Source organism: Perissodus microlepis, chromosome 16 (genome assembly GCF_051167445.1).
Source record: "Perissodus microlepis isolate ML-2025 ecotype Zambia chromosome 16, ASM5116744v1, whole genome shotgun sequence".
In the NCBI taxonomy this organism is placed as follows: domain Eukaryota; kingdom Metazoa; phylum Chordata; class Actinopteri; order Cichliformes; family Cichlidae; genus Perissodus; species Perissodus microlepis.
Genome location: NC_140476.1, coordinates 18,930,792 through 18,944,075, shown reverse-complemented (window position 1 = coordinate 18,944,075; position 13,284 = coordinate 18,930,792). Strand labels below are relative to the sequence as shown.

General features: G+C 37.4%; 1 protein-coding gene across 1 annotated transcript; it reads right to left on the bottom strand.

The window, feature by feature from the left end:
- Positions 1-10,122: 10,122 nt before the first annotated feature.
- On the bottom strand, positions 10,123-12,940 carry LOC146370753 (complement C1q-like protein 2). Its single transcript, XM_084909037.1, has 3 exons — positions 12,681-12,940; positions 12,460-12,594; positions 10,123-12,369 (listed from the first exon to the last, which is right to left on the bottom strand). The coding sequence occupies exons 1-3, from the start codon at positions 12,907-12,909 to the stop codon at positions 12,083-12,085; spliced, it is 651 nt and encodes a 216-aa protein (XP_084765163.1). The 5' UTR covers positions 12,910-12,940; the 3' UTR covers positions 10,123-12,082.
- Positions 12,941-13,284: the final 344 nt, after the last annotated feature.

Below are 13,284 nucleotides of genomic sequence, written 5' to 3'. Positions count from 1 at the left end.
CAATCCATTAACTCAGGCATCTCCTGTGCTATTCTGATTAGATGTTCCCATCTTTTGGCAGTTTCAGAGGTGGGAATGTGTGAACGTTCAAGTGGGATGAAGTCTCTGGTATAGGCAAGTGGCAAGTTGATAAAGCTTTTGGAGGAAAACCCTCTAACTCTGAGCCCACTAACTCTTTCGCTCTGAACAATGGAATCTCTTCCCATCATAGTGGTTAGCTTTAACTTCACTGGCTCTAAACTCATCCCCATCTCCTCACATACCCCTTGATCTACAAAAGTGTTGCTACTCTGTGTATCTAATAGAGCATACACTAAGGTCTCTCTCTGGAGTGGTGGTTGAAGAAACCCACACAGGCACTATCATGGATGTGCTCCCACCATCTCCTCTGTCCATGCAACAAGAAAGTGCAGATATGTTTTCTTCTGCCTGCGTTCTATGTGATGATGTGTTCACTGCAGTCTTTGGACGGTCTTCGTGAAGAGCTGTTGGATGATGTTTTTTACAAACCCCACAAGTCGCCTTGCGCTTACAGTCTTTTGAATTGTGTCCTCTTCTGAGACAGCCAAAGCACAGGTTATTGTCAAGTATGAACTTTCTCTTGTTCTCCACAGACATTTTAGCAAAGGTCTGGCATTTGTGAATAGAATGGCTTTCTCCACAGCAAATACATGTGACTGAGTTTGATGGCAAAGCATTTGCTTTTCTTTCTATATCAGGCTCATTTGAATTGTTCTCCACTCCGCTGTATCCTGTGGTTGTTCTCTCTGATGCTTTCACATTTGTGATGTATGCATTAGCCTTTGGACGCTTTATGTCTCTAGCTGACCTTTCTTCAGTGTGTTTCAAGGCATGAAATGATGTTACAGGATTGCATGCAACTTCCGCTTCTTGTGCAACAAAATCAGCAAATTGTTTGAAGCTTGGATATTCTTCTGTTTGCCGTAACTGCACTGTGACATGACGATTCCAACGAGAAGTCACCCAGTCAGGAAGTTTTTGGAGCAATTTTTGATTCTCTTCACAGTCATTTAACACCTGCAGTTCTTTGATGTATGGCATAGCATTGCTGCAGGCTGTCAGAAAATCACTGAATTGTCTCAGTTTAAGCGACTCTCTTGAACCAATCTTTGGCCAGTTGTTCAGTTTTTCCCTAAATGCACGCTGAATTATAAAGGGGTGGCCATACCGAGCATTCAAAGCTTCCCAAGCTTGGTCATATGCTTCGTCATCTTTTCTGTAAAAGCTTCCCTCCGATACAGACCGTGCCTCTCCACTGATGTATTTGCGTAGGTAGAACAACCTGTCAGCTGGATTTGTGCATCGCCGTTCTATCAAAGCTTTGAAACTAGTGCTCCACTCTAAGAACTTAAGTGGTTCCCCTGAGAAGACTGGGGGCTCAGGTGCAGGAAGTCTGGTGAGGACCATTGTGTCATGCAAGGCTTGCATTAACAATGACTCATTGTTATTATTGTTTGGTTGTTCATTGTTATTATTCTTGTAGGTTTGCTCTGGTATGATTTCTTCAGGAGCTAATGGAGGACAACTGACTACCGCACTGTGTGCGCTTTTGTCTTCTCCACAGGCTTCACTTGAATCTGCTTGAGAATAAGCCTTTAGCTTTGCAGTTATTACCTGAAGATCTCGCTGATTTTCTAGTCTTTTAAGCTCTTGCCTTTGTGTAGCAATAGCCTCCTCCATCTCTATCTCGGCCTGCTTCGCAGCAAGCTGTGCAGCACACTCTGCCTTTTTTACATTGATGCTTTGCTGCTCCGATAAACAGCTCGAGCGGCAGCTACGTACAGAAGGTCGGGAGATTGTAGTCCCAAATATTGACTGAGCATATTCTCTGTCTAGCACCATGTGAAGTCTCGCATTTTCTGCCTTAGCATCAAACTCTTCTTGCCCCACTTCACTCATACGTACTTTAAGTATTCTCATCAAGTCCGCTGTTACTGCTGTGCAGGAATCAATTTTTCTTCTAGTCTCAGTAGAAGGGGCTGACTGCGATCTCATATCTTTGTATGTATTTTTCACTTGTGACTCCAGCCCTTCGACAGTATCCATCATGTCAGCTAATTCTTGGTCAGAGCACTCATCTTTAAGTTTGGAACGTGTAGCTTTAACTTGTTCTTTCCAGCTTTCATATAGTTTGATAAATTTACTCTCCTTCTGAGAGAACTCTTGTTGCTTAAGTTCTAGCATTTTGGGCGTTAACTTTCGCTCCCTTGAGGATTTCCTGGGCTCTAGTCTTGAAGTATTAGAGGCAGGTTTCTTCAACATTATCTGCTTGATTTCTATTTTAGCATGAATATCACCTATGAGTAACTCCAATTTCTCCCTTTCAACATCATCAGTCTGTAATTTCAATTGTTCATTCAATCTACTTAGCTCTTCCTTAAGGGAATCAATTTGTCCTCTGCATTCTTCAATATGTGATTTTTCGGTGTTTACTGACATTGTACATGTTTCAGCAAACCTGCTGCATAAACAAGTTGTTGCTATATGTACATGCGATCCTGGCAAATATACAATTCTCAGTACAATCTGATTCTTGCAACAATTTGCTTAACTACACCCCTTGTTATTCTTCTTTTAAGTTGAACTCTTAAACATTATTAGAACACTTTAAACAACACCACTTGTAAAATAAAAGGGAACAGTTTGGCTATAATGACAGGTTGGTTACCTTTAACTCAGTACCTTTCTTATACAAAATAAATTATTATTTTAATAGACCTCTCCAAACTTTACTAACATCCGTGAAGTTGAGCATATATCACAGCCCAACCTGGCGCTGACTGCAGAGCCGTTATCTTTTCCTTGAAGACCGACAGGGATTTTACAGTTCTTGCTGTGTGCAGCGGCAGAGATTTGCAGAGCTGTAGTTTATGATGGTCAATGTCGCCCTCTATTGGTGAAGTCGTGGTCGTTGCCGTCCAAAGCGCCAATAATGGTGTTTCCTCTTTTTAAGTTTGCAAGCCTCTTTTCCGCTGTGTTCTCGAACCACACACACTGCGCTGTCAAGAACGTTTCTTCTTTCCTTATTCTGGAACATGCATTGCTTCTAACGTCGAACTTCCAGCTACGTTGGCGGTACATTTTCACTGTAACTACAGGGGTCCAACAAAGAATGGCCACGCATCATACTGATGTCTTCGGAAATTTATTTCTCTCTCTCTCTCACTCTTATTGTCTTCAGACACCGTGAAAACTGAAGAAACACAAAGTTTACAACATAAATGCTTTGAGCTTATCAGTCTCTCATATCAGTGTCCATAAACAGTCTTGTGCAAGTAGAACAGAAAAAATGCACAATAATGGATATCACAAAAATGTCCTCTCATTACCAGTGTAGAACACGTATGCAACATTATACAAACAATATACATGAAACCATACCGTGTGTGCCTCTTGGACCACATGCAGAATAACATTAACGCTGAGGCTGTAGATGCATCTGTAGCCATGTATCCATGCTAGTTCCACAATGCCATGGTTGTGCTCTCAACCAAACTCTGGTCATGTGACAATTACAAACTTTACCTCATACAAACATTACAGCACTTTACATATTTAACAAACCCATATTTTGTAATCACATATTTTAGACATGTTTTTTAATTAATGTTAAACTTTTATCATCTTATCTTATAAATAAATGAACTAAATTAAGCATGAATCTATCACAGAAACATGAAATAACCAACTTTATTTTAACTGTCTCAGGGACAGTTACACTGTTTGTCTGTGATTTGAACAGCCCAGCGCGTGCTCCCGACAAAGGGAAAACCAATTCTGCAGGGGAGAACCTACCTTGGCACTTGTGCAGGTGAAACCAAAGGGAAGATATCCTTCATCATATTTTCTTTGGCTTAGAATGAAGTTGGTTTGGAAACATATTCAGCGATGCTTCATCTCCTGCTTTGCGTTTGTGTAGGCGCCCCGTGCTAGCAGTGTCCCCCCCCCCCCTCCTCCAGGGGGTGGGCCCCACACTTTGGGAAGGTCTGAGTTACATGATCAAGTATGCAACATGTTGTACAGCTGTGAATTCTCTTGTGGGTAAAGTGTGATAAACCATGCAGATGTGGTTTTACTGCACTTGAAAATTTCTCCTTTAATCGTGTGCATCTGATATTTCCGTTTATAACATGAGTGACTAAATTTCAAGTGGGGGAATCACTTAAATTGTGACAATTTCTTGTTAACCTAATGAATGCATTATTCCCACAAAACATCTTGTTTTATTCCACAAAAGATGAAACACACACACTCACGACTTTTGAGTCAGCAAAACAGCAGCAGACCACTTCCTTTTTTGGTGGCTCCTCCTCAGATACAAATAAAGCTCAAAGTGAAATTCAAGTCTGCTTCTGTCTCAGTCTGATGATCATGATGTTGAAATTAAACCAAGCAGCACTGCTCTTCACTCAGCTATTAGTGGTGTGGCATGGCTTTGCAGGTACAGAGTATATTCATGTCTTTTTATCCAGATCAAATACAAATATATTTGCAATTTTTTTTTTCCCTTTAAACAATGGAGTTTGTTGAAAAAGGACACAGAAATATGATGGTGTTCACAGGAGGTTCTGTGACAATGACTTGCAACATATCTGAGCCAAATGCAACGCAAATCTCCTGGACCAACAGCAGATCTGTTTTCCAATATTCCATTGTGCTGAATCGCACCTCTTCAAATTTTTCATTTTACAAACTGAAAATAAATCACGAGTTACCCAGTGAGATAATTATTTTTAGTGCTCAATCTGAGGATGAAGGACTTTATACATGTAGCATAACTGGTGCAGATGGCCTACACAGCATTACGTGGAATTTAACTGTGTCTGAGAAGCCCAAAGGTGGGTAGAACAAAAACATTTCCCAATCACTTTTAGTAAAGCTTCAATAACCAATGAAAATTACATCTATGCTGCTTTACAGAATCCATTTCAAAGTATTTTCTATCTATACTGTCAACTAAGGCTGCCACGATTAGTCGACTAGTCACGATTACGTCGACTATCAAAATCGTCGACGACTGATTTAATAGTCGACACGTCGTTTGAAGCTTTGTAAGATCCCAAAAGACGCAGGAATAAGTAGTAGGATTTAAGAGTGTAATAACGGACTGAAACAGAAGATGGCAGCACTGCATGTACAAGGATGCCAGCTGCCGTTAAACCCCGAAGAAGAAGTAGCTCTGTCCCAGAATTCATAGCGCAGCCCAGCTCAGTTTCCAACAATGGCGGCAACTAGTTAGTTTTAATATTGCTCTTATTATTCTTTCTGGGTCACAAAATAAACGTTTAATATATTTTCAGGCGAGAATGTAGCTGTGTAAACCTCAAATATCTGTTCAGTTTATCAAGACACCACATATTTTCAAAAGCGCTCCGACGTTTTCGGAGACGTCTGTTACCCACTAGCTCGATAGTTAGCCGGGAGCAAGGCTCACTAGAGCCGTGAGAACACCGGACTCCCGGCAAATCGTTTTCAAACCCACCGCCGTCTTTCGCTACTCAGGTTAAACATATATGAGTCACTTAGATAACTTCAAAATGTTATTGTTTGGCTTTTTTTTTAGTATTTTATTTGTTCCTGAGTAAATCGGTTTGGCTGAGATTAAAGTTATAGTTTTTACACAGCTGAATAAACGTCAAACAGACAGCTGATTATCAGAAGTGTGAGATGCTGGAGAATTTACTCCGGTGTCCTGTTATATTTTAGATAGCAAGGAGTTTATTAAACTTCACCGAAACAATCTGCAGATTTCATTAAAATTTAATAAACTATCATCTTGCCTTTATTTTTAGTTAGCACAAACCTTAAACACTTACAGCTGTAAGCTAATGATAGTTATATAAGAGCAGATGCTGCTGGTGCAATAAGCTGTACGTTTTACGTACAATAGATGATGATCTGATTAGTCGACTAATCGCAAAAATAATCGGTGACTAGTCGACTATCAAAATAATTGTTTGTGGCAGCCCTACTGTCAACTGCAATTGGATTTCTTCTATGTGGCATCATGTTGGCTGTTTTCCTCTGCAGGTGAGTAAAACCTTTTTAACTTCATAACGGATAGAAGAATGTAGCTCTTCTTTGTGCTGCTGTACATTTATTGTCAGCCTTGGAGACCGATTTGATCATAAAACTGACATGCCATTTTCTATTGTGTCTCCTTGGATGATTATTCTTATGTTTACCATACCATTTAGCTTTATTTTGTTTATGTCCAGGTGTTCAAATATCAAAAGGGTGCATCAAATAAGAAAAAAAAAAGAGGGAAATTGGCATTGATTTCTGTGGCTCATATCACAGTGAAGATTTAAATTTAATTGCATATATTAAATTGCAAGGTAATGCTAATAAAGAAAATATATGCTGCATTGCAGATTAATCCAGATTCATAAAGTCTAAATGAACTGATATCTTTCGATTCAGTTCAATAACAAAATCATTACATTAGTTTTCACAGGCCGAATGCTCACACCAGACCAAGAATTCACTGAGCTCTGAAGGTTATTTTATTACTAAAATTAATCTTTTATTTCATAACCAGTTGAATTATTAGTTATTAGTTTACAAAATAATCAAAGGTTTGAGTAAACCTAAATGCTTTTTTTGACAATTAAAGAAAGAAAATGTAATTGCATAGTTTGGTTGGTATTTTTGTAAGTACTGCAAACTAGTTCTAAGTTTGACAGGTGTACCCAGCATGTTCATGGCTTTTTTCTCTATAGGGTCGAAGGTGCAAAGAGGAAATGGCACTAGCATAAAAATAGTTAGATGCAGTTTTAATACACTGACTCTGAAGCCATTTTTATTTTGTGGTAACCTGCTTGTTTTCACTCTACAACCACAAAAGTACACCAATGTGTTATTTTAAGGCTTAAGACTTTCATACTTAAACCTAACAACTTTTGGCCATCATATTTTAAAATACCAAAAAACAAAACAAAAAAATGCAACAAAAAAACTCTTGGAGTAATTTTGGTAAGTTGGTCATTCCTGGGAAACTTCACCAATGTTCCAAGTTTTCTCCATTTACATGTAATGGCTCTCACAGTGGTTCACTGAAGTCCAAAGCCTTTGAAATGGCTTTGTAACTGATCCAGACTGAGAGACGTTAGTTATTTTGTTTATTTTTTGACAGACCAGTGTTAACCAGTGATGCTAGTATTGGTCATCGTGCAAATGTACTGTTTATAAGGGGAAACCTGCAGTCAGCTCAGACTGAAGAAGTCACTTGGATGAGTGATGAAATTTTGTCCCAATGAAAACACTAGATCCAGAAGAACAGGATCAACTTTCTGGGATTTCCTTACCTGGATAATTGAGCATGCATCAAGACCTTTCAGAATATCGCAAAATTAAACCCTATTACTGCAGTAACCAAAATAAAAACAAAAGTAGAAAAACTGACAAACAGTAATCGTACTGTATTTGCAACTATTTAAATCCACTATCTTTATAGACACGCATATTTTTTTTTTTCCACATTTTCATGCTGGTGCGTGTAATTAAAACCATGGTTTCATACATTACATCTATAATTCATTCCTCTACTTAAATATCAAAATACAATTATAAATAATTGTCATTATCACTATTAGCAACTTTTCAAGGAGACTGGTGTCTTGTGTTTCTTATACACTGTAATAAGTACGGTGCCTTTACTAACCAGCTCTCATAGAATAAAGTACTGAAGCACCTGCTGGACAGCATTAATATGGTCACTGCTTTTTCTCAACAGAAAATTTATGATGAGGACACTGAATCAGGATCCAGTCGAGGATCAATTTCCTCCTCAGTCAGAAGAGGTCATAAGATATTTATTATCTTTAGCATTCTTACATCTCTGCCTTAATTCCTATCTTAGAATCTCCCCTAATATTTATTTGTATTTTTTTGTCTTTGTATGTGGGTCTCTCTTAACCACAGGGTACCACTGCTCATTTGAAAAATAACACATGGAGGAGTCAATATACAGAGTTGCAGAATTCAATCTATGGTCACTTCTAAGCTGACGAGACATCCAGATATACAGTTACACCGAGACTTGGACATTTTTCTGTTTCAAAGCAGGAACTGCAAGGGAACACAATCAGAGGGAGGACAACACTGCTACTGTAGCCTCTTCAGCTCAAGGGCACATCTCTGGCTTTGAACATAGCAGTTTAAATCATTTGCATCCCTGTTTTTAGAAGAAGCAGGCAATGAGAAGAAAGTTTGCATTATGGGAAGAGGGACAAACATGTTGTTTCAGGGTCAGGATGAAATGCAAAGCCCAGTATTAGATAAAATACAGATTCTCTGAAACTGTAAATCAGACTTAGTGGAGTGGAGCCAAAGTATAGAAGTATGGAGCAGGAAATTAGCAATAGTAGGTGCCTTTACCACTTGCTTGAATTTGACTGAATGTTTTTGTTTGTTTGTTTTGTTTTTTGTTTGGCTGCACTATGACATCAAACAAAGTTGTTGCCATTGCAAGAAAGTATTTTTAAATCAATGGTTTACCTGGAGCTTTGTCCACTGAGGTTTTGTGAGGGAATATCACAGAATGGACAACTCTAATTAGGTTAGCTTTTAAAAGTGTATAAAATCAGATGGTTATAATTCCTTCATTAATGCTACAGTCCTCCGAGGCTTCATTACATCCCATCAGGGTATTCATGTTATCTAGTCTGCTTTAATTCACATCATGTTATTCAAGTACGGATTGCTTGGAATTGTTTTAAAATATCTTGTAATTACAAGTGAGACCTAAACTCATTAACACAAACCACTGACCCATCTGGCCATATGACATTCATTGAGTCACAAGACCCTGTTAGTACCATATATAGTATACTGCAGTATAAACAACAGTGAAGACATGCCACATCTTGTGCCCCTATCCCAGTTGTCCTAAAATACGTTGCTACCATCAAATTCAAAATGAGTTTTTTTAAACTGTTTTTTAAATGAAAAAGTAAAATATTCATTTAAACACTTGCTGCATTTTTAATTTTCTACTGTCAATAAAATCTGAGTTTATGAGATGTGGAAATTTTTGCATCCTGTTTTTATTTACAATTTAAATAGCATCCCATCAGAACTTAGTTTGTAGAACAAAGTTTAGTGTCATTCATAAAACGTGGAATAAAGTGCTGCATGGTCACAGTTTTACTTTTGCAGAAAAAGCCGGACCAGGTGCCTGAACAAGGACCTTTACAAAAACAGCTTGGAGGAAAGGTTAGAATAACGTTGTATTATTCAGATTTTCATTTCTCACAGTGTTTTCAGTCATGCATTCACCTTTTTCATAGCTTCCATAGTTTTATCTGTAATTCTTGCACTGAAAAAACAGTGTTACTGATTTATCTTAAACCTAACTGGACCATTGTGTGTGACCATAACATTATGTGTAAAAGTTATGTTATTATTTCTATTATTATTATTATTAATTATTATTATTGCTTTCTGTTTCTCTTTCTAAGGACTTGGGACATGTACCAAAAGTTCTTGTATGATTGTAGTTTACTACTACTACTGATAATAATATGACAATATATTTTCTGCACTCGCATCAGATTCCTTGTCCTGATCAGGAGGAGTTTCACCTACATGGCCGCTATAACAGTTTTTGCCTAACTCGGGTTCCATTCACATTATATTGTGCATCTTCCAGTGACGAGTCCAGAGGAGAGCTGCCTCCATCCTCAAAGACCCCACACACACCCAACACGGACTGTTCACACTTCTGCCCTCAGGACGAAGGTTTAGAAGTGTGAAATCCAGAACATCTCGACTCAACAACTCCTTCTTCCCCACTGCTATCAGACTCTTGAACAGCTGACCTATTTTAACAGTAACAATGATTTTTGCACATCAGGTCATCTCACTCACTTCTGTTGTGTTTTGTATGTGTTTTGGAGTTTTTACGTGCGTCTGAGTTTTTACGTGTTTTGGAGTTTGTACGTGCTTTGGTGTTTGTACGTGCTTTGGAGTTTTTACATGTTTTGAGGTTTGTACGTGCTTTGTCTCTAGGGGCCACTGTAAATATACTTTTATTTATTCACTCCACATAAAATGTAATGTAACCATTAAAATATAAACACTTAAGCTAGACAGATAGTAGACAAAACCATTCAGACAAAATCAGTTTATTTCATAATAACCATTCAGACATTTTACAATGCAAATCACCAAAACTGTGTCTAGTTCTTAATTCATCCATTTCAATCTTATCTAATAAATGGGTACAATCTAAAAGAAAATTAAATACCAAAAACAAAATATTCTCGCACACAATCTTCCTCATAAATCCCAAACCAGATGTTGAGGTTATTTCTCAGACTGGTAGAACCAAAACTTAAATTTAATCTTGTCTTTTGCACAACCTTTACACCAAACACCAGGAACATTAAAGAAATAATTTTAAAACATTGGCATATCCTTCAAAGTGATCCAAACTTACCAGGGATTTTTAAAGAACCACCAATGATTAGAGAGGTAAAAACATTAGAGATATGCTTCACAAAGCTTTCCAGGACCCTAAAACTCCAGAAATAACCTTGATAAGTCATAACCTACAAGATAATTTCAAATGTGGGTCTTGCATAAACTATCAATACACAAAAAATTTAAAATGATTTAAACACCCTATTAGTGGCAAGCTCATTGACATAAAGGGTTTTATGACTTGCAAAACTAAAAATGTAATCTAGATGACACAGTGCCCATGCAAAAGAAACATATAAGAGAAACATCCTCTAAAAGAATGAATTAATGAACACAGAAGTTCAATTAAGAGAAATGGTTTAACCAGTCCTGTTGCAAGATATTTTAATTAAATAATTCACCTTTATTTTTTATAGGCATTAAAGCTATTAAACCTAGTCAAAGAAGTGGCAATATTAATTTTATCAGAAAAAAAGAGAAGCATTCTGATATTTTGTTTGAATAGTTTACAGCCTACAGGTATGGATGAGGATTTATCTATTAATGAGTTTCTGTGAACTTTGATGGCTCTGATGACTTATCCAGGAGCTCATAAAAGATCCTAGAGCAACATCTAAATAACTGCAGGCTTCATTTGATTTAGTTAGGGTCAGTAGTAATAAACGATAAGAAAGAGACTGCACAAATGGCACCAATCGGAGAATTCCAAGGAGAAAAATACTGCTCATCAAAAAGTCTCATCTCATATTTGTCATATTCATCCTAATAATCCCCAAGACCTTTAGGAAAATAATGTCAGGACTTATGAGAGAAAATTTGAACTGATTGAAAGGTTTGCAGTTTAGCACAACTAACAAAGCCACCCAGATCATTTGTGTCCTAAACAAGGTTTACATTTGTACTTTTTTTCACCATTTATTACACATAATACAAGTTATATATTTTAGAGCTGTTTGCCTGTGTTACTTTCCATTTGATATTCATCCATCAGCTTTTCCTCTACAGAGCAATAAGGAAGTGGTGCCTTCAGCAGCCTCGTGTTAACTTTGAAGCTGATCATACATTTAGATAAGGAGTGTTCAGCATCTCATGTGATTTGTCTTTCAGAATGTTTTCCCCAATGCCCAACATCTGAATAAAGGGGGAGTTTCTTTAAAAAAAGAAAAAAGACAAACTAACAATATAAATCCCACCGAATTGCTTAAAATCACTGCCTGTATACTGTATCGCTCATTAGCCTGTGTTCTTTGATATCCTTCTGCCATTTTAATTTTTTTCTTATTTTATAACCAATAACCAATAACTATACCTTTAAAAAGGTATAGTTTAAGGTTTAGATACTGGCAGTTTTTAGAGCTGTTGGTAACGTACTGAAGTACTTTTTTCTTTTTTTATTCTCCCAGGTTTTATTTTTGTGTGTAACCTCCATAGACTGTATGTTGATGGGCCACTGTGAGATCAACCAGTTTCTGAACTCTCCACTACTCAATAAACAAAATAAGGAATCGTAATAATAATAATAATAATAATAATAATAATAATAATAAAACATCCTTTGGAAAAAAGCCGAGAAAATGCATATATTTATCTTACCGTGCATAAGAAGTCATGCAAGCATATAACCATGTTGTTTACATTACAGTGTAAACAGAAGAAAACCACTAAAAGTATTGTAGTTCATGCTGTCGTCATAGACAATCCTGTTCGCCTGGAGCTCCACATACACATTGTCTCCCACTTCGAGAGGGATGACCACAGCATTGCTACCCATGTCATTGGCATCACTTCCACTGGTATCCCAGACGGATGTCAGTCTTTTACCATTCTTCATGAGGCTTACAACGGAGTTGGGAACAGAGTTGACATTGTTAAACATTGAGAATCGAAAGAAGTACATTCCTTTGGTCATGGCTGTGAAAATCCCTGTCAAAAAATTAAAGCTGGTTAGATTTCACGGGTTTTCATGACTTTCTCTTTCTCCATGCAACACTTTCTCTGTTACAGAGATACTACCTGTTGAAGGATTGTAGCCACTGCCTGTGTTGGAGAAAATGTTCTTGTACCGCAGTGGAGTAGGACTGTCAAAAGGGCCAGTATTTCCAAAGCCAGAATCAAGGAGGGCTACAGAAAAGGCTACCTGAGGAATGCCTGAAAGCAACAAATTTAATAAGAATTTCCAGAACAAAATTACATTTCAATCTTACAATTAATCAAACCAGGTTGACTCATGTTACCTCCAATACGTTTCTGCAGATCCATGACTTCTTTTTCAGTTTTTTGAAGCTTGATCTCTAGAAGCGTTATTTTATCCGCAATGTTTGTGACTTTCTCTCCCACAACTCCCAGGTCTTGAGTTATACGAGTGAAAGAGCAGACATCACAGATTTTGTCACAATCGCTTTTAATCTGAGAATCACAAAGACAGCTGCCGATTGCCAGAATGAGGACTGCAAATGACTTCATCTTTGCACTTTTGTGCTCTGCTTCTCTGTTCAGAAGTCCTTGACTTTTATCTCTTCAGAGATGCAAAACAGGATGTGGCCAACTGTAAACATTAAAACAAGTTTTACTGGCTAGGTCATTAACCCTTGTGTTGTCCTTGGGTCATTTTTGTCCTCTAAAGAAATCTTTTGCTATCAAAAATGTGTTTTTTATTCATCAAATGGTCTGAAAATAACAGAAGTTATTCATTACTATGCTATGCATGATTGGAATAAGTTTTAAGTAAGTTGATTTATTTATGGGGTTTTTATTAGATTTTCTAACACCTGTGGACAAAAATGTTGCAAAGTGTTGCAAAGAGACGTATTTTCACACCATAGTGCTTTCAAACATCTT